At 45.9% G+C, this 24714-nt stretch overlaps 1 protein-coding gene across 1 annotated transcript in view; it reads left to right on the top strand.

Moving 5' to 3' along the window:
- Positions 1-278: 278 nt before the first annotated feature.
- Positions 279-24714, top strand: part of MAPKAPK5 (MAPK activated protein kinase 5) — a 90243-nt gene continuing 65807 nt past the window's right edge. The window contains exons 1-6 of the mRNA XM_077292535.1: positions 279-543; positions 6929-7002; positions 8361-8436; positions 22230-22327; positions 23552-23660; positions 24394-24483. Of these exons, the coding sequence (XP_077148650.1) occupies positions 526-543; positions 6929-7002; positions 8361-8436; positions 22230-22327; positions 23552-23660; positions 24394-24483 (465 nt within the window). The 5' untranslated portion in view covers positions 279-525. The remainder of the gene's footprint in view (positions 544-6928; positions 7003-8360; positions 8437-22229; positions 22328-23551; positions 23661-24393; positions 24484-24714) is intronic.

Below are 24714 nucleotides of genomic sequence, written 5' to 3'. Positions count from 1 at the left end.
TCTCCTCTCAGAGCCGGCATTGCCTTCCTTCCTCCTGCACATTGTCGCTCATCACTAGGCGCCGCCGGATGAGAAGGCCCCCTGTCCGGAGATTATCCTCCACTCTGCGCTGTGGGGCCTTGCTGGCTGTGGCGCGTACTGTGGTGTCCTGATATATGCCTGTTTATTTTCCCAGCACTTGGTCACCTTACATACAGCATTACCTCCCTCTTTGGGTGTGTTCATTTTCTTGGTCTTTTCCGGTTACATATAATTGTGTAATCTGGGTGGAGCGGTGTCTCTGTGGGCAGTACACGGAGCCGGCATTGCCGAGGTCACCCCGGGAGGGAGGTCTTGTTGTTTATTGGGGGAGGCCTGTTCACAGCCCTGGTACAGCTCCGGTCCCTCCGCTTCCAGTCTTTCGCCCTCCCCTTGGTGACATTGTATGGAGGCTCAGACCGGTGGCTTCATGATTCGTCACCAGCTCTGACCCTCTGTGATTGCGCCATTCACAGCTGTCGCTGAGGGAAGCCTCACTTGAACGCCATGGACAGAACAATAAAGGTAGGACGCTGGGCGGGTGACTGGTGCCACACAGCTCCGGTGCGGCACATACTGCGTACACCTGACGAGCGGTGTGGGCGGCCATGAGCCCGGCTGCTGTGCTGATGTCAGGATGGAGTCACGCTGAGCAATGTGTGATGTGTCACCGGAGGGAAGTGTCTGATATGTAGGAAGGGTCTTATGTGAGGAGATGACTGACCACCTGGGAATGAATGATAAATGTCAAGATGGGTGCAAAAGAGCAGTGCAGCGCCTGGGGATCGCCTGTCCGGGGGCCAGTGTGGTGGGGGGGAGATGGCCAGTGTGGGGCGCGCGCCAGTGTGGGGAGATGGCCAGTGTGGGGCGCGCGCCAGTGTGGGGAGATGGCCAGTGTGGGGCGCGCGCCAGTGTGGGGAGATGGCCAGTGTGGGGCGCGCGCCAGTGTGGGGAGATGGCCAGTGTGGGGCGCGCGCCAGTGTGGGGAGATGGCCAGTGTGGGGCGCGCGCCAGTGTGGGGAGATGGCCAGTGTGGGGCGCGCGCCAGTGTGGGGAGATGGCCAGTGTGGGGCGCGCGCCAGTGTGGGGAGATGGCCAGTGTGGGGCGCGCGCCAGTGTGGGGAGATGGCCAGTGTGGGGCGCGCGCCAGTGTGGGGAGATGGCCAGTGTGGGGCGCGCGCCAGTGTGGGGAGATGGCCAGTGTGGGGCGCGCGCCAGTGTGGGGAGATGGCCTCTCCTGGGGCCAGTGTGGGGAGATGGCCAGTGTGGGGCGCGCGCCAGTGTGGGGAGATGGCCAGTGTGGGGCGCGCGCCAGTGTGGGGAGATGGCCAGTGTGGGGCGCGCGCCAGTGTGGGGAGATGGCCTCTCCTGGGGCCAGTGTGGGGAGATGGCGCGCGCGGGGCGTTGGCCTCTCCCCGGGCGGGCGCGCGCGCGCGGGGCGTTGGCCTCTCCCGGGGCGGGCGCGCGCGCGGGGCGATGGCCTCTCCCGGGGCGGGCGCGCGCGGGGCGATGGCCTCTCCTGGGGCGGGCGCGCGCACGGGGCGATGGCCTCTCCTGGGGCGGGCGCGGGGCGATGGCCTCTCCTGGGGCGGGCGCGCGCGCGGGGCGATGGCCTCTCCTGGGGCGCGCGCGCGGGGCGATGGTCTCTCCTGGGGCGCGCGCGTGGGGTGATGGCCTGTCTGGGGACCAGTTTGATCACATGAATATCCGTCTGTTTGAGTCTGTGATTGCATAAAATGTACAAATCTGGCAAGCGGTGTGGGTTGTCTTTACTGTAACAGGAGCTCTTGGTGTTATGGGCTAATTGATGAGGTGGATTTGCTAAGTCTTGGGTTAAAGTGAGCAGCACGGGTCAGAGGCTATGATGCAGCGGAATGGGACCATGTGGATGGCATGTGGAATAGCAAGGATTAGTAGAGTTAGATAGGCAGGATGTCAAGTGTGCTGACTGCACCTAGGATTAGTAGAGATGAGTAGGCAGGCAAGTAACTGGATGCAGCAGTGTTGAGTGTGGGGATCGCACCCTGATTGGAGATAATCGGGTACTTTGTAGTAGCAGAGCTGAATATGCCCATAGCACTGAAGAAATGCGCTGAGCTGAGAATACTGTCTGATGCATTGTTGTAGCAAAGCTGGATGTGAGGATATCTCTCAGGAATAGCACAGAGTAGCAGCTTTCTACCTGAATACTCAGGCGGTGTGTAGTTGCATGAACCATCTTTAAAAGGTCTTAGATGATAACATCAGGTGTGTGCGCTAGGCTACCATAGCAACCAACGTGCGCTAGCACAGAGGGGGTTGGCCACCGGAGAAAGGTGAATCAGAGCCTGGCATTGCATCTCGGACAGGCGAATAACACCAAACAGGCCAAAGTGAGTTGCTGATTGTGTAAAATGTACACACCTGGTTGGCAGGCAGTGTGGGTTGGCAGTGTTATAATATGTGCACTGGTTGGCAGGCAGTGTTGGTTGGCAGTGTTGTAAATGTACACACCTGGTTGGCAGGCAGTGTTGGTTGGCAGTGTTGTAAATGTACACACCTGGTTGGCAGGCAGTGTTGGTTGGCAGTTTTGTAAATGTACACACCTGGCTGGCAGGCAGTGTTGGTTGGCAGTGTTGTAAATGTACACACCTGGTTGGCATGCAGTGTTGTAAATGTACGCACCTGGTTGGCAGGCAGTGTTGGTTGGCAGTGATGTAAATGTACGCACCTGGTTGGCAGGCAGTGTTGGTTGGCAGTGTTGTAAATGTACGCACCTGGTTGGCAGGCAGTGTTGGTTGGCAGTGTTGTAAATGTACGCACCTGATTGGCAGGCAGTGTTGGTTGGCAGTGATGTAAATGTACGCACCTGGTTGGCAGGCAGTGTTGGTTGGCAGTGATGTAAATGTACGCACCTGGTTGGCAGGCAGTGTTGGTTGGCAGTGATGTAAATGTACGCAACTGGTTGGCAGGCAGTGTTGGTTGGCAGTGATGTAAATGTACGCACCTGGTTGGCAGGCAGTGTTGGTTGGCAGTGATGTAAATGTACGCACCTGGCTGGCAGGCAGTGTTGGTTGGCAGTGATGTAAATGTACGCACCTGGTTGGCAGGCAGTGTTGGTTGGCAGTGATGTAAATGTACGCACCTGGTTGGCAGGCAGTGTTGGTTGGCAGTGTTGTAAATGTACGCACCTGGTTGGCAGGCAGTGTTGGTTGGCAGTGTTGTAAATGTACGCACCTGGTTGGCAGGCAGTGTTGGTTGGCAGTGTTGTAAATGTACGCACCTGGTTGGCAGGCAGTGTTGGTTGGCAGTGTTGTAAATGTACGCACCTGGCAGGCAACATGGGGGAGGTGGTATTGAAAGAACACATGATGTCCTGTGTGGTGACGACATAGTATAAACACCAGATAGGCAGAGTGAGGGAGTGGTATAAGCTAAACCCCTGCCTCGCTGTGTGTGGGGGGCTGCCCACAGTGAACACTTGGCAGACTGGGGAAAGGTCAGGCAGAAGCCTATTCGGTGAGCACCTGGCAGACATGGGAGAGGGTGTGTGGAATTCTCACATGCAGTGCAGAGGGGGGTGCTGAGCTGAGCCTACAGAGTAGACCCCCGGCAGGTTATGGCTGGAGGGGAGGGCAGAGCAGGCTGAACATCTGGCGGACTGTAGCAGCACAGACTGGATGCTTGGCTTTTGGTGAGGTAGAAGCCGGTGAGGAAATACCGTAACATATGCCCCAAAGGCCGCTGAATGGCAGCCCAGTGAGGTGGGGCGAACGCAAAAAGAGCAAATGGTAAAAGATGGAGGCAGTGACAGAATCAACAGATGGGGAGAAGAACTAATCACGTCCCATTGCTTGTAGCTGCCATAAAGCGCATCCATCCTGCCGCAATGCTGCACACACATCCGGATGGAAGCAAATGTCTCCAATGTGGCCTCCCCTAGAGAATCGCTGGGACCTGCAAAACGCTGGTATTCCCCATAAGGAAACTATTCTGCAGCGTCTTTTATTAGTTTTTCACATGAATATTTCAATACAATCACATGGGTGTTGTTTTTATGAAATGATGACTTGGTGTAATTTGCCAAGTGTTTGTGTTCAGGGGAGGATGAACAACTAATTCTAAACTTCCTACAGACCAGATGTTTTGATTTTATTTATTTTTTTTTTATTGTTATATGCTGACAAATGCTAAGGTGTAATTTTTGCATTACTGTAATTCTGCATTGTACTGTTCTGCTATTACTCTTAGAAATGTATGAAAAAAAAACATTAGTCAGTTTCATGCAAATGAGGCTGAAGATCTATGGTAGATCTGAAGCCTCTGCCACTCCAGCTCTGTTCCCCCCAACGCCTCCTGCTTGACTGATGACTGTTTCCGGAGTGACACAGCATAGAGGCTTAGTCTTTTATGCTTTTCTCTCAGTAATGGAGGAACGGCCTGGCCATGTACAGGTGTTGCTGGACTTGTCTTTGAAAGAGCTACTTATAAGTAAATAGTTAATGTGAAAGCCTGCTGACAGATTTCCTTTACAGGGAAGAATCAGAAAATTGCCTATTTTTAAATTGGGTATTTTATGTTTTATTTTTCTTAATTATTGGCGATGTTTCTATTTTTTTCACATGTCTGTATTAAAAAATAATAATTCTTCCATTTTTGCCACTGGGGCTTTTGTAGACTCCTGTTGTTTTTGGAAACCCATGTACAGAGCCCCAATGACCAGACTGTGACCTTCTTCTGTATTGAAGTATCTAATGAGCATGTACAAAGGTCATTGTGACGGGAGGGAGCAGGTGTTATCAGCTGTAACCTACTGTGACCAGGGTCAGCTGTAACCTACTGTGACTGGTGGATCCTGTGTTGTCAGCTGTAACCTACTGTGACCAGTGGATCCTGTGTTATCAGCTGTAACCTACTGTGACCAGGGTCAGCTGTAACCTACTGTGACTGGTGGATCCTGTGTTGTCAGCTGTAACCTACTGTGACCAGTGGATCCTGTGTTATCAGCTGTAACCTACTGTGACCAGGGTCAGCTGTAACCTACTGTGACCAGGGTCAGCTGTAACTTACTGTGACTGGTGGATCCTGTGTTATCAGCTGTAACCTACTGTGACCAGGGTCAGCTGTAACCTACTGTGACTGGTGGATCCTGTGTTGTCAGCTGTAACCTACTGTGACCAGTGGATCCTGTGTTATCAGCTGTAACCTACTGTGACTAGGGTCAGCTGTAACCTACTGTGACCAGTGGATCCTGTGTTATCAGCTGTCTCCTGTCATTGTTATCCTGCCTTTGATGAGAAGCTTTGTGTATGGACGGGAAGTAAAAATAAATAACTCCCAGTGGCCAGTGTAAAAATTGCAACACTGCTCATTTTGTTTTATAATAAAGATCAATTGTAAAAAATAAATGGCAATCTGTCATTTTTGAGCTTTCAGATTTTTCTCCTCTTCCAAAAGCCAACACTTTTTTTCTTATTATTGTTTTGTCCATATAGCCGTGTAAGGGTTTGTTGTTGTTTTTTGCTGAATGAGTTATAGTTTTGACATATAACGTTCTGAAAAACAGGGAAAAAAATTCTAAGTGTGATGAAATAGTTTTTAGTTCCCTTAGGGGACTTGATCCTGCGATTGACCCATTGCTTCTACTCTATACTCTAATACCACGGTAATGAAGTATATATTGTAAATCGCCATCTCTCTTGAAGCTCAGCATAGAGGTGATCTTCAGAGAAGGACCAAGATGTCAGTGATGCAGGGGCCTTTCACTAAGCCCTGGCTGTCATAGTAATTAGAGATGAGCAGGTCTCCTCACGTGACCCCAGTCTATGGTCCAGGTCAGTATTCTCTGGCTGTAGGCTGGAACTGTGCAATTTCCTCACCATACAGGATTCCAGGCTCTGCTTATGTTTGTCAGCCCAGCTAATCATAAGCCGAGCCTGGGATGGCGGAGGGTAAGGAAATTCGCCCAGCTGCAGCCTACGGCCAGAGGACACTGACCTGGACCATGGACTGGGGTCACATAAGGTGATCTGCTCAGGTCCATATGCAATAAGGGATTACATACACACATACCACAAAAGCCTGATCATTCCTCAGGCAATGTTCTGATGAAGGCTTCACTTTGAGGTCTGTTTCATGCACAATGTGTTCGGTATTTTTCTCTTTCTCTTCTATGGTAGAAATGATGACATATTGTTGAGGAATGCCATCACCTTCAGATCAGTGGACATCTGGTTTTTGAAGGGAGTGTAGTACTAGCTGACGGAGATGTTTACCGTTTAGAAAAAAAAAAAGTTGTGTTTTTTTTTTTTTTTTTTGGGGGGGGTGAAAGTTCTGTTTTTTTGTTTTTGTTTTTTTTGTCATTTTCAACAATTGCTTCACAGTCTGTCCACACACAGCGGTGTCAATGGCTGTGCAGGGAGCTGAAGCCTCGTCCCAGTCACACAGTTGTATGGCATCTCCCCGTACAGCCCGCGGCCGGCAGATGTGCTGGCAGTGTGGCAATATGGTCTCTGTTCCTTCATTCTCAGGATTAGCAGGGGTCCCAATGGTCAGCTCCTCTCCCATCATGATGTTACCCAGGGCTGTGGAATCGGTCAGGGAAACCTCCGAATTGACACCTCAATTTCCATGACACCAACTCTGACTCCACCGAAATGGGCTCCGACTTCACGACTCCTGCTCCACAGCCCTGGTGTTTTGGTAGAATACATCACAACAGTAAATAATAGTAATACTCCTTTAATTTGGGAACATGTTCTGCTAAGAATTAGACTGCAGTTCATTACCATTATACTGTCTATTGAAGGACTATGGTGTCTTTCCTTTTTTCCATGTCGTGATGGTGGATTTTATATCTAGTCGTGTCCAGGTCTTAGGAGTATTTGTATGCATTTCTTAACCCTATGTATTGTTATTTGTGTCCTTACAGGAGACATCCATTCTTGAAGAATTTAATATCAACTGGACCCAGAAGCTCGGGGCAGGAATCAGTGGTCCCGTAAGGTACAACATTGGGGAAAGTTTCTTACGCTAAATGTGTCTTTCGTGACTTGCACCATGTTTTTAATGTGTATTTTAGACATTTCTGCTCCATTCTGAAAAGGGCCATAGCTTAGGAGAATAACATGTGACACGTACCAAAATTGTGGCACACGTTTCTGGCACAAAACAAGCCACTGTGGCCTTCTTTGTGCCAAGTAGTATAAACTCAGGCTAATGTCTCTAGAGGAGCATATTATACGGACCTTTGCTGTCCATGTCCAAAGTCATAACATTGCGCAAAAAATTGCAATTTTTCAATGAACTTTAAACTCGTTTTCTGCCATACAAGCTTTGATGTATTGGGGGCAATTGTCTACGCTTACACTGACTAAGAATGTAGCAGTATTGATATGCCCTTTTTCTTTAAAAAATAAAAAATTAACAAATGTAGACTTTAGGACTCAATAAGACCAACTTACTCCAATTTTGCATCGATAGAAGGCAAAGCACTGATGGCCAGTGTCTTGGTGACGCAGCTGCTATGTAACCAGCCACCGCTGTATTTTGGGCAGCCTCATTTATGGAAACTTCTCGGTATACAGTATGTAGGTCACTTATTTGGTTCCCTAAACAGCGGCTCAGTCATTGGGTTTCTGGAGCATTTTTGACATAAAGGCTGTGATACTGTATAGCAGTGCTAAGCAGCCGTCACTGTGTGTTTTGCTGAACATCTGTACCCTACATTATATTGCATATGTCTTAGTGTTCGGTTACACAAACTCTCATACAGTAATGTGGCCTTCATCTATTTATACCAGGGGAGAGAATCGCTTCCTTTTTGGGTCCTGTCCTGCCATCTGGTACTAATGTGGATTCTGCCCGGACAACAATAACCTTCCTGATGCATAGCGGCCATGCCATCAGAACATGCTGCCATTGTTCTACTGCTTGTACTCCCCATCTTCCTTGCGTTACCCTGTATGCTGTCAAACTATTAACCAGTTTAGGATCTCTGCCTTACTGACCAGGCACATTGTCAGATTTTTTTTCTTGCTCTTTTAATGGCTCTAAATTATATAATTATTTTTTTTCGTTCTGATATTCAAATATTTTTTGCCTCCTTTGCCCGATAATTGGGCCTTAAGCATCGGTGCAAAGTAAAATGTGTACCGCCTGGACATCTAGAGTCTATGGGCAGATCATAAGTTCAGATTATATTGTGCATTATAGACAACATATATTGAAACAATAAAAATCCCAGAATTGAAGACTGTACGTTGTTACTGCTCAGTGTTTTTTGTTTGTTTGTTTGTTTGTTTGTTTTTTGATTGACGCAAACTCTAGTTTTATAAAAAAAAAAAATTACATTTCTTTTGCAGAGTATGTGTGAAAAAATCAACACAAGAACGCTTTGCACTGAAAATTCTCATTGATCGCCCAAAAGCCAGAAATGAGGTGAGTTATTACAGTCAGACTTTGCCCAGTACTGCACTGAAAGTGATTATTGATCATAACCTTACGTAATTCTATTGATCCAGAGTCGGGTTATATTGTGGGTGTTTGCTTTTGTTTTTTATCAACCTTTAACTTTCATGCATATGGGTGTAATTACATTCTGTGCTGGGGTCCGAATGTGTTAAGGGAGCGGAGCTCTGTAGATGCCGGCTATGTTACATCACTGTCATCTGTGTCTAACAGCAGCGAGCAGAGCTGAGCTCCAATTGCTGCTATTAACCATGTAGATTCTGCTGTTGCTCATTGACAGCATCATTTAAATGATTTCATCACCGGCGCAAGTGGGCTTACTGGTTCCCATCGCCCTGTACAATGCAATCACAGAGCACCGATGGGTTACCATGGCAGCTGGGGGCCATCTTGGTTAACCCATATAAGCGATCAGATGATCACAGCTCATTTAGGGGGTACGGAGACTAAAAAATAAAGTAAAAAAGCAAAAACTAAATCTTAAATTCCCCTATTCCCTAAACTAAAGACTAAATGTTTTGGTTTTTTTTTACAAACATAAGTTTTACCATTCACTAAAGAAAAAAAAAATGTGTGCAAGTTTGGTAAACTCGTAATCATAATGACCTGGGGAATCGGGTTGACAGGTCATTTTTAACAAAGGGTGAACTCCATAAAAACAAAGCACCGAAAACAATGGCAGACTTGCATTGACTGCAATGTGGAAGGCAACCAGCTCTGTAAACCATACAATTAAAAATCCCTCCATTCTTGAGAATTAAGGGGATTAATAGGAAGTAAATTGCAAAGTAGCTTGTTTTACAAGTACTTTTGTAATTTTACCTATTTTAAGAATTTTACAGAGCCGAATAAGGGATAGATGCCAAGAAATACAGATATAACCATATGATTTATTGAAAACACCAATAAAAGACACAATACTTTAAATATATATCAGGCAAAACTGACATGGAACAAATATATCTGGATAAATAACAACAAAAAACCAAAGTTGTTGGGCAAAATACAAAATCTGAGGATACAGAGTTATGTAGAGCTCCATAGGATGGCCATGCATACAAGTAACAGATAACGTAGCAATCCATGAGGAGGACAGAGGGGTGATAATTATAAATGAATAGTGGTGAAATCAGTAAGACATGCAAAATGCCAAAAGAAGAAAACTATCAATAAAATATGACCTATGGCGTGATGGGTAGCTCAGCAACTGAAAGGTAAAAGCATTATCATGTTAAATAATCAGTAAAGTTCCAGATATAGTATATATACTCATCTCAACGGGTCCTTTTCTGGATTGGCCCTTGAACATTTAAAGCTTAACTGTCGGTTTTATTTCAGAAATCAATAAAACGCATGAAAATATGCAACTTTGTAATATGGAAATTTGTTTCTTTCTCTGCCAGAATTGATCAGTTGATTCTGGTTAAATCTGTATTTAGTGAAGACCCTTTCCCATTCCTGGGATAGACGATGGCAGCTGCTACTGAGAAGAGTCTATTTAGTGGGAGGAGCTAGAGGCGGAGCTCCTCCTTCCTCCTCCCACTTTCTGTATACATAGAATCTTATCAGCACCAATTGCCATCTCCTATCTCATTAATGGGAAAGGGTCTTCACTAAATATTTGATTTTTGTCTCAGAATTTGGGATTTTGATAATTGCTGCACCATTTCTGGTTTTGGCTTAAAAATACTGCGGTAGTAAACTCTCCAAATGCCCAACATGCGCACGTGGTCTTATTGTGGCTGAACATGTACAGTGAAACCAGCATGCTTCATTACAGGAAGGGCCCCAACCACTTTAGAATAGACGGCTTTCTCTCCCACCTCCCCCATACATAAAACGATCAGCCCGGCCTAGTGCTCCTGTGTTCTCTTGCAGAATTGCAGAAAAAATCCCACACTTCTCCATGGCGTTGTAATCTCCCAGCCAGGGCTTTCCCCTCATATAAAGTGATGGCTATCCACCGATAAGTTAATGATTGGTGGAGGTCTGATCTCTAGGACCCCTCTGATCCTAGGACAATACTATGTGGGAGATGTAGCCCCCTTATTCTCATTATTAGTGGGCACCATGTGATTGCTTTATAGAAGACTGTAGGGTATGTCTCTGCAGCCAGCCGAATTCTGCATACAATATATACCGCTGCACTAATTGCTGCTGTAACCGCTATGATTACGTGGGAATGCGCTTTTTGTCAATTGTAACATGTTTGTAATTTTAATGCAGCCTTTTCACAGCATTTTGTTCTGATAATTTTCATAGCAGTTAAAAACTATTGCAATTTAGATACTTTTCTGAACCTAAGGGTCCAATAGTTTCATCCACTTACAGTATCCGTTACTGCTGCAATTGGACATTTTGTCAAATCAAAGCAAAAATTATGCAGGGAAAATACCCAACAGATCATACGTGTAATTGTCTCTCTAATTATCTTATTTTTACATATATAAAGAAGCTTTGGGTTGGTATTTATTCTAGTTGTCCAGAGTTCCCTAATTTTCCAGCATGCTTGCATGATTTTGTTGCTTTGTGTCTTGAAATTTGTGCATCATCTCTTCCCTTTTTTTAAAAAATTGTTTTAATGCCACATTGACATTGCAATTGGTTGCCTCTTACCTGACTTATGACTAGTTGGCCTGGTGGCATCATCATCATCATAGTTGTAGCGTGATGCACATGTGGCATCATGCCAGGCCAACAAATCAAGAGGAGCTGTGGATGCTGACAGGTAGGTGCCTGTTCGGCTACAAACTACTGATGTGGCCACTGGACCGGGTCCTCCAAATTGATTAATTCCGTCTCTACTAATAAGGGCTTCTGTAAGAATACCTGAAAAAAAATGTACCCCACCCTCACAGAGCCATTTACTTTAATGTGTCAAATGAAGTCCTTTCCATCAGTGTCTGTGTTTTTGGACACTATAGGGTAGTAGATGATCCCAAAGAAAGAATGTCTGTCTAAAGTTTCATATGTCTCATTAAAATCAATTGCTCCATAAAGGGCACGTCTGAAACTTATTTTTCAGGTATTCACTCAGAATCTTCTTTCAGTCATTAACTGGGACTAAGACGTGAGTTATCCCCCCTGCCTTAAGGCGCATTTACACTGGCCATTTATCTCTCGTTTTATGATGATCGTCCTTTTAAACAGGCTGCCTATTACCCAACGAATGAGAAAAGTTGTAGTTTGTCAGGTAACATTATTTGTAAGCTCTCGGCAGCATGTTGTACTGTGTGTAAACAGGTCACATGCTGCCGACAACAATGTTATTTATTCAGTCGCCATGACAGCACAACGAGAGAGGGGATCCGCCCTTCAGGGACAGGAAACCTACAGACATAAAAGGGCGGTACCTCTCTCCCGCATCAGTTGGTTTCCTGTCCCTGACAGCGGAACCTCTTCAGGCAGGCCTGGTGAAGAAGGTCGAAGAAATAAGTTCCCACTCCTGACAGGCCGGTGCAGGTAGTGGGGGTCCCCTACCTCGGCCTGGTCAGGCGGTGGCGCTTTGTTCCCGGCTAATGGCGGCGCCCGGCGTCTGGGGTGGGATTTGGACCTCGGGGTGTCCGACACAAGGGGGGGCGTGGCTCGGGCGGTGGACCGGACCCTATCGGTACACAGGACCGATCAGCGGCACCTGGAGTTTCCCTGCTGACCCCCATCCGGAGGAGGTACCCAGGGGGAGGTATTTAAGCATTGCACGTGGACCACAGCGTGTTCCTGACCGTCTATCCATTATGGAGTCACCGGAAGGAACACCGCAGCTGGGCGATAAGCAGCAGCAACCACTTGAGCAGCCTCAGGTGGAAAAGCCTTTGAGAAGCTCCCAGCGACGTTCTAGTGGCAGTAGTCGCGCTGGTGGAACTAAGGAGACCCGGTTATCAAAGTCCTCAGGCCGTAAAGGTTCGTCGGCTACGAAGGACCCCCCGAATACGGTACCACTCATTTCTAGCTGGGTAAGTTATCTACGTGAAAGTTCACTTCTTGATCATTGTTCCCCTTATATTCCCTCTCTCCTTACTAGGGGAGGAAGTGTTTAACTAAGGCCAAACATAGGCAGTGTGCCGAATGCGCAGAGCCGCTTCCGGATGGGCATATTAAAAGGTTGTGTAAATCCTGTATACAACAATTACTAGAGGAAGAGGCTCCTGATCTGACCTCTACAATAAAAGAGATGGTTAGACAAGAAGTCAGAAGTTCTGTGAGATCCAGGTCTCGTGTAGCGGAAGTTAAAAAGTCATCCCCTGTATCAGAAGTGTTTTCGGACTCGGGTGAGCTGAGCTCAGGATCCCTCCCGTCTTCTTCCTCCTCTGGGGAATTGGAGTCTAGTCGGGCCTGTTTGTCCCTTGATAGAGTTAACCATCTGGTTAAAACAGTTAACAGTACAATGGGGATAGAGGACACCCAGTCGGAATGCTCCTTTCCAGTGGTTGACAAGATTAAAACGTTAATTTCAAGGGAATGGAAGAAACCCGAGAGGAAGGGGTCACTTCCGCCTGCATTTAAAAGAAGATATCCCTTCGAGGAGGAGGCTTCATCCTCATGGGATAAGGTCCCGAAGCTAGATGCGGCAGTCGCCAAAGCGTGCAAAAAAACATCTCTCCCCTTTGAGGACTTGGGGAACCTAAAGGACCCATTAGATAGGAAAGCTGATATCTTCCTTAAAGGAGCCTGGGAGACTTCGGCTGGATCCTTGAGACCAGCAATAGCGGCCACCTGTACAGCTCGGTCCGTGATGGTGTGGTTAGGTCACCTTGAAGATCAGCTCAGGGATAAAGTCCCCAGAACTGAAATATTATCCTCTATGCCTATAATCCAGGATGCTGCAGCTTTCCTTTCGGACGCATCAGCAGACTCGGTCAGGTTGGCCGCCAGGTCTTCAGCGTTATCTAACGCAGCCCGGAGAGCGCTATGGATAAAATGCTGGCCAGGGGACTTACAAGCCAGAACAAAGTTGTGTAGCATTTCTTGTGATGGAGCTCATTTATTCGGACCTGTCCTAGATGAGCTATTGGAAAAAGCGGGAGATAATAAAAAACGCTTCCCTTTCCTAGGAAGACCCTTTTACAGACGGGACTACAATAGAGGATGGTCTAACCGCAGAAAGCCAAATAGAGATTCTAACAGGGAATCTTCCAGATACGACAGCAACAGAAGAAGGGGTAAAGGATTTATGTTAATCCTTCACGAGATTTTAAGAAACCACAATGACTGGCGGACCAGGTGGGGGGTAGGCTTTCGGCCTTCTACCCGACCTGGGTACAGATCACGAACAGTCCATGGATTCTAGGCATTGTGGAAAAGGGCCTAAGGTTCGATTTCCACCATATTCCTCTGGACAAGTTTAAGTTGACACCTGTTCCTTCCTCCTCTACAGAGCAGTTGGCGCTGGAGTCAGAGGTCCGGGAACTTCAACAGAAAAAGGTTCTGATCAGAGTCCCTACAGAAGAGGAAGGTAGGGGGTTTTATTCCCCTCTATTCCTGATCAAAAAGCCTGACGGTTCATATCGCACCATTATTAATTTGAAAGGCCTGAACAAATTTTTGTTGGTTCTGTCCTTCAAGATGGAATCGGTTAAAACGGCAATAAAATTACTCTTTAACCATTGTTTCATGGTCGTCTTAGACCTCAAAGATGCCTACTACCATGTTCCAATACATGTAGATCATCAAAAATTTCTTAGGGTGGCGGTTTCACTTGCTGGCACGGTAGAGCATTTTCAGTATCAGGCACTTCCCTTCGGAGTCGCAGTCGCACCCCGGGTGTTCACAAAAATTATGGTGGAAGTTATGGCACACCTGCATGAACAAAACATATTAATAATTCCATACCTTGATGATTTACTAATTGTGGGTCATTCAGAATCACATTGCAAGGACCAGCTAGAGAAGGTGATGGGAGCATTGCACAGGCTAGGCTGGATTATCAATCTTAAAAAATCGCGTCTACAGCCCCTAAAATCACAAGAGTTTTTGGGGTTTATTATAGACTCTAGTCGGCAGGAATGTCGCCTGCCGGATGCAAAAGTAGCTAAGATTCAACGGCTAGTCACCAGGGCAATCGGCAATCCCTTAGTGTCCGTAAGAAGTGCAATGTCTCTCTTGGGCTCCCTCACATCTTGTATCCCGGCGGTTCTCTGGGCTCAGTTCCACACCAGAACACTACAATGGGACGTCTTACACAATTCCTGTCGTCTAGAAGCTCACCTCGACAGTAAATTTTCACTTTCTGCGGAAACTACGCATTCACTTGTTTGGTGGACACACGCTTCAAATCTACGTAGGGGGGTCCCTTGGACAAATCATGTATCTAGAGTATTAACTACGGATGCTAGCCCTAAGGGATGGGGGGCTCACTTAGGGGAGGATTGGGTTCAGGGGCTATGGTCTCAGTCTGAGCAGGACTCATCCTCCAATCTGAAAGAGCTGTTGGCCGTAGATCACGCCTTGAATAGTTTCCTTATACCCCTACAGGGTCGACACGTCAGGCTGTTATCGGACAACCGGGTAACCGTGGCCTACATTAATCGTCAAGGAGGTACACGATCCAGTTCATTAATGAAGGTCGCAAATCATATTTTTCAGGTGGCCGAAGAACATCTTCTCTCTCTAACGGCTCTTCATATAAAAGGAAGTCTCAATACCAAAGCCGACTATCTAAGCCGCAACAAGCTCAGACAGGGAGAGTGGTCACTGAATCCAGCCATCTTCAGACAGATCATACAAATATGGGGTTGTCCAGAAATAGACCTTTTTGCCAGCAGAGGGAACAAAAAATTACACCAGTTCTGCTCCCTAAATCCAAGAGACAACCCATATGCAGTGGACGCTTTTCTGATATCATGGCACTTCAATCTCGCATATGCCTTTCCCCCTCTAAACCTAATCCCAATAGTTCTGAGGAAGATTCGGGAGGACATGGCTCGGGTAATCTTGATAGCCCCATTCTGGCCCAAAAGATTGTGGTTCCCTTGGCTGAGGAAGATGTCTGTTTGCCAACCATGGATTCTTCCAGAATTGCCAGATCTGCTCTCCCAAGGCCCAATCCTCCATCCACGAGTAGCCAACTTACATCTAGCGGCGTGGAGTTTGAGAGGTCTTTACTAAGGGGGAAGGGATTCTCTCAGGATCTAATAAATACGCTCCTTAAAAGTAGGAAACCCTCTACAACAAACATCTATGTTAGGGTGTGGAGAAAATTTCTATCAAGTTCAGGGGCTCAAATTGACCAGAAACCATGTATAAATCAGATTCTTGAATTTTTACAAAAGCGTCTAGAGATGGGCTTGGCCACAAGTACTCTCAGAGTTCAAGTGTCGGCTCTGGGGGCGCTATACAATTTTAACTTAGCCAGCAATCACTGGATTTCTAGGTTTTTCAAGGCAGTCACTAGGTCCAGACCAATCATTAAACAAGTAAGTTCCATGGGACCTAAATCTTGTACTCTCAGCCTTAACGCAAGCCCCATTCGAGCCTATTGATACTATCCCTGTAAAAATCCTTTCAATCAAAACAGCCCTCTTGGTTGCACTCACATCTGCAAGAAGGGTTAGTGATCTGCAGGCACTTTCCAGACATCCACCATACATGCAGTTTAGGGAGGATAGAGTAATCATGAAACCTGATCCCCTTTATCTTCCAAAAGTTGCTTCAAAATTCCATAGATTACAAGAGGTAGTCCTACCTTCATTTTGCTCTAATCCTACTAATAAGGAACGTAAATTTCATTCCTTAGATGTAAGAAGATGCCTCCTTAGATATATTTCAGTTTCAGATGCTTGGAAAAAAAGATAACTCTCTGTTTGTAGCTTATCAAGGAGTGAGGAAGGGTCTTAGAGTATCTAAAAACACCTTAGGGTACTGTCACACTCTGCAACTTTCCAACGATCACGACCAGCGATACGACCTGGCCGTGATCTTTGGAAAGTCGTTGTGTGGTCGCTGGGGAGCTGTCACACAGACAGCTCTCCAGCGACCAACGATGCCGAAGGCCTCGGGTAACCAGGGTAAACATCGGGTTACTAAGCGCAGGGCCGCGCTTAGTAACCCGATGTTTACCCTGGTTACCATCGTAAAAGTAAAAAAAAAAAAAAACCAGTACATACTCACATTCCGGTGTCCGTCAGGTCCCTTGCCGTCTGCTTCCCGCTCTGACTGAGTGCCGCCGTAAAGTGAAAGCACAGCACAGCGGTGACGTCACCTCAGTGCTCTGCTCTTACTTTACGTCCGGCAGTCAGTCAGAGCGGGAAGCAGACTGCGAGGGACCTGACGGACACCGGAATGTGAGTATGTACTGTTTTGTTTTTTTACTTTTACGATGGTAACCAGGGTAAACATCGGGTTACTAAGCGCGGCCCTGCGCTTAGTAACCCGATGTTTACCCTGGTTACAAGCAAACGCATCGTTGGATCGGTGTCACACACACTGATCCAACGATGACAGCGGGAGATCCAGCGACGAAAGAAAGTTCCAAACGATCTACTACGACGTACGATTCTCAGCAGGGTCCCTGATCGCTGCTGCGTGTCAGACACAGCGATATCGTATGGATATCGCTGGAACGTCACGGATCGTACCGTCGTAGCGACAAAAGTGCCACTGTGAGACAGTACCCTTAGCCAGATGGATCAGGGAGGCGATCTCTCTCGCTTATACAGCAGGTGGCAACGAAGTTCCCGATGGTATAAAGGCACACTCCACGCGGGCCGTAGCATCTTCCTGGGCAGAGAGATCAGAAGTATCGATCGAAGACATATGTAAGGCGGCCACATGGTCTTCTCCATCTACCTTTCTTAGGCACTACAGATTAGACCTGGGTAGTTCCTCGGACCTCACGTTTGGGAGAAGGGTACTGGAGGCTGTTATCCCCCCCCTAATCTTCCTTCTCTGAAAGTCTCTCGTTGTGCTGTCATGGCGACTGAATAAATACGTATGCTACTTACCTGGTAGCAGTGTTTTTTCAGGAGCCCATGACAGCACCCTTAATTCCCAACCCTATTCTTTTCTTGGATGATGCAACACTTTTTCGTTTTTTCTCTTCCATGTTCACTCACATAATAAAATGTACATAATCGTATGCTGCATCTGTGTTACTAACCAAGGTGGTCCTCTCATGCTCTGGAACCAACTGATGCGGGAGAGAGGTACCGCCCTTTTATGTCTGTAGGTTTCCTGTCCCTGAAGGGCGGATCCCCTCTCTCGTTGTGCTGTCATGGGCTCCTGAAAAAACACTGCTACCAGGTAAGTAGCGTACGTATTTTATTTGCACAGAATAATCATATTACGATTTGTTCTGTGTGAATGATAGTGTGGACAACTTGTCTAAGCAGGCCATGAAATGACCGCCAATAGGCTTGTATGTACCAGACCGGCTGTCGTTTAACTGCACACATATTTAGTGTAGATGCACCCTAAGATTAGAGTGGTCTGAAACTGACCTAATCTATTGTGCTATGAACGCAGGATAGGGGTGGTTGTTGTTGTGGATAATAATAATAAAAAATGATTATTTTGGTTTTTTGTAGTATAACAAAGAAATTGGCAGCTTAGCATTGTAAGATGTGATTGACTGTACACATTCACATCTGATGAAGTATTAGTTTTAAGATATGGCAGAGAAGGTGTTTTTTGTAAATGGCCCACATATCCCATACTGATATTCTTCTATGCTGTTGTTTTCCTTTTTTCTTATTGTCAAAATGTCTTTACTGTTTGATTGCAAATATAAGTGTTTGTACAGTGTTTTGTAAATGAGCTTTTTGTCTATAGATGCTTGCCTTAAGGTACCGTCACACTCAGCGACGCTGCGGCGATATAGACAACGAGCCGACCTAAACTAGATCGCTGGAGCGTCGCTGTTTAGGTCGCTGTAGAGACTTCAAACACAGCAACTCCAGAACGATGCAGGAGCGATCCAGTGACGTAACGGCGACTCACTTCTCGTTCTCGCTGGTTGTTAGCTCCATGTCTGTCATTGCTGGCGTCGTTGCTTTTGATGTCAAACATGACGATACACGCCGACCTGGCGACGAAATAAAGTTCTGGCCTTCTAGCTCCGACCAGCGATGGCACAGCGGGATCCAGATCGCTGCTGCGTGTCAAACACAACGAGATCGCTATCCAGGACGCTGCAACGTCACGGATTGATGTCGTTCTCGTTGCAAAGTTGCTGAGTGTGACGGTACCCTTAAGGCTGAGTCACACATAACGATATCGTTAACGATATCGTTGCAACGTCACGCTTTTGGTGACGTAGCAACGATCCCGCTAACGATCTCGTTATGTGTGACAGCGACCAACGATCAGGCCCCTGCTGGGAGATCGTTGGTCGTTGGGGAATGATCAGGACCATTTTTGGTCACTGATCACCCGCTGTCATCGCTGGATCGGCGTGTGTGACGCCGATCCAGCGATGTGTTCACTTGTAACCAGGGTAAATATCGGGTTACTAAGCGCAGTGCCGCGCTTAGTAACCCGATATTTACCTGGTTACCATTGTAAAAGTTAAAAAAAAACACTACATACTCACATTCTGATGGCGCGCTGCTGCCGAGAGCTTCCCTGCACTGACTGTGTCAGCGCCGGCCGTAAAGCAGAGCACAGCGGTGACGTCACCGCTGTTACTGCCAGCGCTGACACATTCAGTGCAGGGAAGCTCTCGGCAGCAGCGCGCCATCAGAATGTGAGTATGTAGTTTTTTTTTTTTTAACTTTTACAATGGTAACCAGGGTAAATATTGGGTTACTAAGCGCGGCCCTGCACTTAGTAACCCGATGTTTACCCTGGTTACCCGGGTGCTGCAGGGGGACTTCGGCATCGTTGAAGACAGTTTCAACGATGCCGAAGTCGTTCCCCTGATCGTTGGTCGCTGGAGAGAGCTGTCTGTGTGACAGCTCCCCACCGACCACACAACGACTTACCAACGATCACGGCCAGGTCGTATCGCTGGTCGTGATCGTTGGTAAGTCGTTTAGTGTAACGGTACCTTTACACACAATACATTTGTTATTAGAAAGATATCATTGTTTCTTGTAAGGGTACTGTCACACAGTGCAATTTTCATCGCTACGACGGTACGATTCGTGACGTTCTAGCGATATCGTTACGATATCGCTGTGTCTGACACGCAGCAGCGATCAGGGACCCTGCTGAGAATCGTACGTCGTAGCAGATCGTTTGGAACTTTCTTTCGTCGCTTGATCACCCGCTGACATCGCTGGATCGTTGTGTGTGACACCGATCCAGCGATGTGTTCGCTTGTAACCAGGGTAAACATCGGGTTACTAAGCGCAGGGCCGCGCTTAGTAACCCGATGTTTACCCTGGTTACCAGCGTAAACGTAAAAAAAAAAAAACAGTACATACTCACATTCCGGTGTCTGTCCTCCGGCGTCTCAGCTTCTCTGCACTGTGAGCGCCGGCCAGCCAGAAAGCGAGCACAGCGGTGACGTCTGACGTCACCGCTGTGCTTTCCGGCTATGGTGCTTACACAGTGGAGAGAAGCAGAACGCCGGGGACAGACACCGGAATGTAAGTATGTACTGTTTGTTTTTTTACGTTTACGCTGGTAACCAGGGTAAACATCGGGTTACTAAGCGCGGCCCTGCGCTTAGTAACCCGATGTTTACCCTGGTTACCCGGGGACTTCGGCATCGCTCCAGCGCCGTGATTGCAAAGTGTGACCGCAGTCTACGACGCTGGAGCGATAATCATACGACGCTGCGACGTCACGGATCGTGCCGTCGTAGCGATCAAAATTGCACTGTGTGACGGTACCCTAAGAGTGCATTTCCACTGTCCGAATATTGGCAATAAGTATTCCCATGAACGCTCTTTTCCTGATAATCGTGCATTTATAAACGGGTCACCGGACAAATGAGCTAAACGTTCGTTTGGTGAAATTACCATATTTCCGCTTTGTTGAAAGGAAGCGCCTCATCCTGTGTAAGCAAGACATGTGGAGCCGAGAACAATGGCAGCCTATGTTTGCAGAGCCATATATTACTGTCCACTCTGTGCCCTTATTAATGTGGTCTGCTGTGTAAATGATCTCCGATCAGCAAACAATATAGTGTCACAATTGAGTTAAATCAAAGCATTTGAAAGGATCTAGACACATGTAAACGCATTACAATTGGCTTTTATCTTTCCTTATTGACCTATAACATTTACATTGTACAAATCATTAGATCTGGGTTTAAAATTCTCTTGTCATCAAGCAGAATAGCCCGAGGAGTCGACAGAGGGGCGGTAGTAAAGTGTAAAGCTGTTCATAGACACCAGTTTTCAATTTGTTTTCCTGCAGATCCTAAATATATCCAATGCTTTTAATCCATGGATTAAAGCAGTGCCATTTATAATCACTATTGGACTAATGTACAAGTTAATGTGAAATTGGATTTTGTAACTTCTGTTGGATTCCTCCAACATACTGCCCTGTGCTCCCATGTTAGAAAATGAACCCTCTTTTGGCTTCAAACAGGTGAATGTAGGCCTATGGATGCATATGATGTACAGTGGATATATATATATATATATATATATATATATATATGGCTCCCCTGTCATAATGCCAGTTTTTTGTCATGTAAAAAAATTGTACCAAGAAGAACAGTCACAACTTTTTCTGCCACCCATAATCTGTACAGATCAATTGAAAAACAAACGGTGGAGAAAATGGTTGCACAAATACACACACCCTTAAACCAATACTTTGTTGAAGTACCCTTTGAATGTCTGACTGCATTCAGGACCCAATTCATTAAAGTTATTATGCCCGAATTCTAGCATGAATCGTTGTCAGAAGATTTTGGCAAAAAGTTCATCCATCAGACCTTAACACATTTCTTCACATGCTTTTGGCAAAACATAGCCGGGCTTGAACGTTTTTCTTTCTGTCTTGCCATCCTACCCCATAGGCCAGACTTGTGAAGAATTCCAGAGCTTGTTGTCACATGCAGTTCACAACCAGTACTTGCCAGAAATTCCTGCAGCTCTTTTACTGTTGCTGAAGGCCTCTTGGCTCCATACTGGACTATGTTTCTTTTTTTTTTTTTTTTTTTTTTTTCAGAGGACCAGTTCTGTCAATCTGTAATGTCACTTTTGTGCCACATTTAAGCCACTTATTGTTGACTGTCTTCCTTGGTAAATCTAATGCCATGGAAATGTATTTTGTACCTTTCTCCTGACTGATAACTTTCAACAGTGAGATCCCATTGCTATGTTGTAAGCTGTTTATGTGCAGCGTTTTGCTGGAAAATGCAACAGAGAAAATGTTAGGAGAATCCTACTAGAACAACCAGGCTTTATATGATGGCAGCTGTGTACAGAACTACTATGTAATGTGAGTTTAATTGTGATTGACTAATTTTGAACACAATATTTTGTCCACACTTATACAACCACAATCCCCCAGAAAAAAAAGTCAGTTTGTTTCTCGATGAATTTGTACAGATTATGGGTGACATTAACGGTGGAAAAGTTTTGAAATGATTCTTTTTGGTATGTTTTTTTTTTTTACACTGCAAAAACCTGTCATTTTAACAAGGCAATGTAGTATTTTATTCTCCACTGTACGTACAATCTACAGGCTATCCTGACACATATGCCAAACATGCCCTGCGAGCACGGTGTGAATGCATGGTAGCATGGATTTGCTTTGTCAATGTCGGTGGCCATGCTGGTGAGAGTAAGCTATTCATTCTTTTGTCTTTGGAACTACAATGATCTGCTTCCACATTCACTAATGGTGATCCTCTTCTTTTTAAGGTACGACTCCACATGTTGTGCGCATCGCATCCAAACATTGTACAAATAATTGACGTTTATGCAAACAGTGTGCAGTTCCCCCACGAATCGAGCCCCAGGTAAGAGCAGGCAGTTCTGTGTGGTTGAGTAGATCCTGATGGCCTCCGTAACGTCTTTGTATTCTGCTCTTGATTACATGTACTTTACTCTTTTGCAGAAATGTGACCTCCAATAGTTTGCCCTGTAACAAATGTAAGACCTCCAATTCTAGGGTGACCTAGTTCTGAAGGGTTTATTGTGTTTTGTGTTGATTCTTAATACCTTATGTGCTGCTTTTTCTAGGTCCTCTTACAACTGCTATTCTTTCCTCAAGGGCATAGTAAAATGACCAAAAGTTACAGTAAAATTATGCTTTCACTGCACTGAACTTTTCAATAGTCCTTCATCAGTCAGCCCATGGTGCCGGAGAACGTTGTGGTCTCCGACCCGTGTTACACTAGGCACTTTGTATTAGGGAGTGATCTATTGTTGTGAGTATTAATCTCCACCAAATGCCCAGGTTAGCACTTTGCTAGTCACTAGATGCTGGCTATATTTAGTGCCCCCTGTTTTTAGAGTGTCTGAAAGCAGCTGGCTATGTGGCCCACTTCTGATGAACCTTCAAGTGTCGGGGTTAAAATTGCAGTGGTATTCAATAATGTGTTCCATCATTACTCCAAGGGTCTTGAAATGTGCAGGCTATTTAGTTCTCGTAAACCATCTCAAATTATCCAGCAATGACAGCTAGATACAAAGGCATGAATATTTAGGAAATGCACTGAGCAGAATACAAGTGAGAAAGTGTGGAAACATTCCCTACTTGTATATTAACCATAAGTAAGAGATATTATTACTAAGACAGCCAAGTACAGGTCAGACATGTTCTATATCTACAATATAGAATGTCCTCCCCGATTCTGCAATCAGACGGTAGTTGCAAGTGTTACACGTTTAGACTAAAGAAGTATTAATGGAGGAAATATTGGAATTTGGGTTAAAAAAAAAACACAAAAAGCTGCTCCTACTATGTAACTGGTAGCGTTAGTGTTCCTCTGATCCAACCACATATAGGACTGCACAGAATGACAGGGGTGATGGCAGGAAGGTAGAGTTTATCACTGCTGGAAGAGAAGTGCCAGTGCTGTCAATCTGGGGCGCGACCTTCACCCACACCAAACCAAAATCTTATGGGACAACGAAGGAAGGGGAGAAAGGCAAGGTTGCGCCTTCCGTTGACCAGCATCAGCATTAATTGCATACTCACTGATATTTGACCCGCTCTTTAAATTAACACTTTTGAACAGGGCACGGCTCCTAATTGTTATGGAGATGATGGAGGGGGGCGAGCTGTTTCACAGAATCAGCCAGCACCGGCACTTCACTGAGAAGCAAGCCAGCCAAGTAACAAAGCAGGCAAGTTCCAGAAGCTTCCACCAGCAGTCGTGCAATGAACAAACTTGCGTGCTAAAGGCATATTAAAGCGACATAGGTTCTCCCTTGACCTTATTGCCTGCTTTGTTATAATCAGATTACGTGATGCACGCTGCCTCTGGCGCAACTGTTTTTTATTTCAGCCACACTTCGAAATTCCTTTTTTTCTTTTTTTGTTTTTCTGGGGTTATCATAAGCTTGTACTCTGCTTCCAAAGACTGCAGTGGACTGCACGTCTATCATGGTTCAAATCATACGATCAACGTAATAAACCGTCCTCTTGATTCCTGGTTGCCGATTTGCGGATTGATAAATTTGTAGAGGTTAATATCGGAGATTTGTAATTCCATTGAATGAAAAGTTCAGGCTATCCCACTTCTGAGTGCAGATGTACAAGATTATAGAACGTGCGCTTTCATATGATTCAGTTTCTGCTTCTCTACGAAGCTTCTTGTCCACTGTAGCGATGAGATTCCTACTCACTGCTGTCTCTTACCCTGGTGTTTCCAATCGTTATGGAGGCGAAAGGTTGAGTATATCTAGGGCGCTGAAATAATCTCTAGGATGTGGTAAGAGCAGAGAGGTTCACGAGTCTGACTACTTTGTTGCTGGCTGGATCTGCACTGTTATGCCGTTCTGCAGCTCATCTCGCAATAAAGCAGTTTTCATCTACACGGCGCAGACAGCCGCACTGACTTGTATTTTCTTTTTACAGATTGCTTTGGCCCTACAGCATTGTCACTCGCTAAATATTGCACACAGAGATCTGAAACCAGAGAACCTGCTCTTTAAGGATAACTCTTTGGTAAGGATTTTCTCATCCTTTGTCCAGTAGTTTTCTGTGAACTGTGTATTAAGTTTGTAAATAGCCCAGTGAGGTTGAATAAGAGAGCAGGGCTTTTAGTGCTAGGAAGTATTTAGTTTTAGAGTATGAAAAAGGGCTTGTTTCCTCAGTGCATAAGGATCTCAAGTTACCTCTCCTTTAACATAGTCTTTTTGCAATAAAGAAACGAGAAGGTCTATACAGTGGGTACAG

The sequence above is a fragment of the Ranitomeya variabilis genome, chromosome 1 (assembly GCF_051348905.1).
Source record: "Ranitomeya variabilis isolate aRanVar5 chromosome 1, aRanVar5.hap1, whole genome shotgun sequence".
Lineage (NCBI taxonomy): Eukaryota > Metazoa > Chordata > Amphibia > Anura > Dendrobatidae > Ranitomeya > Ranitomeya variabilis.
This window is presented reverse-complemented; position numbering and strand designations above follow the sequence as displayed.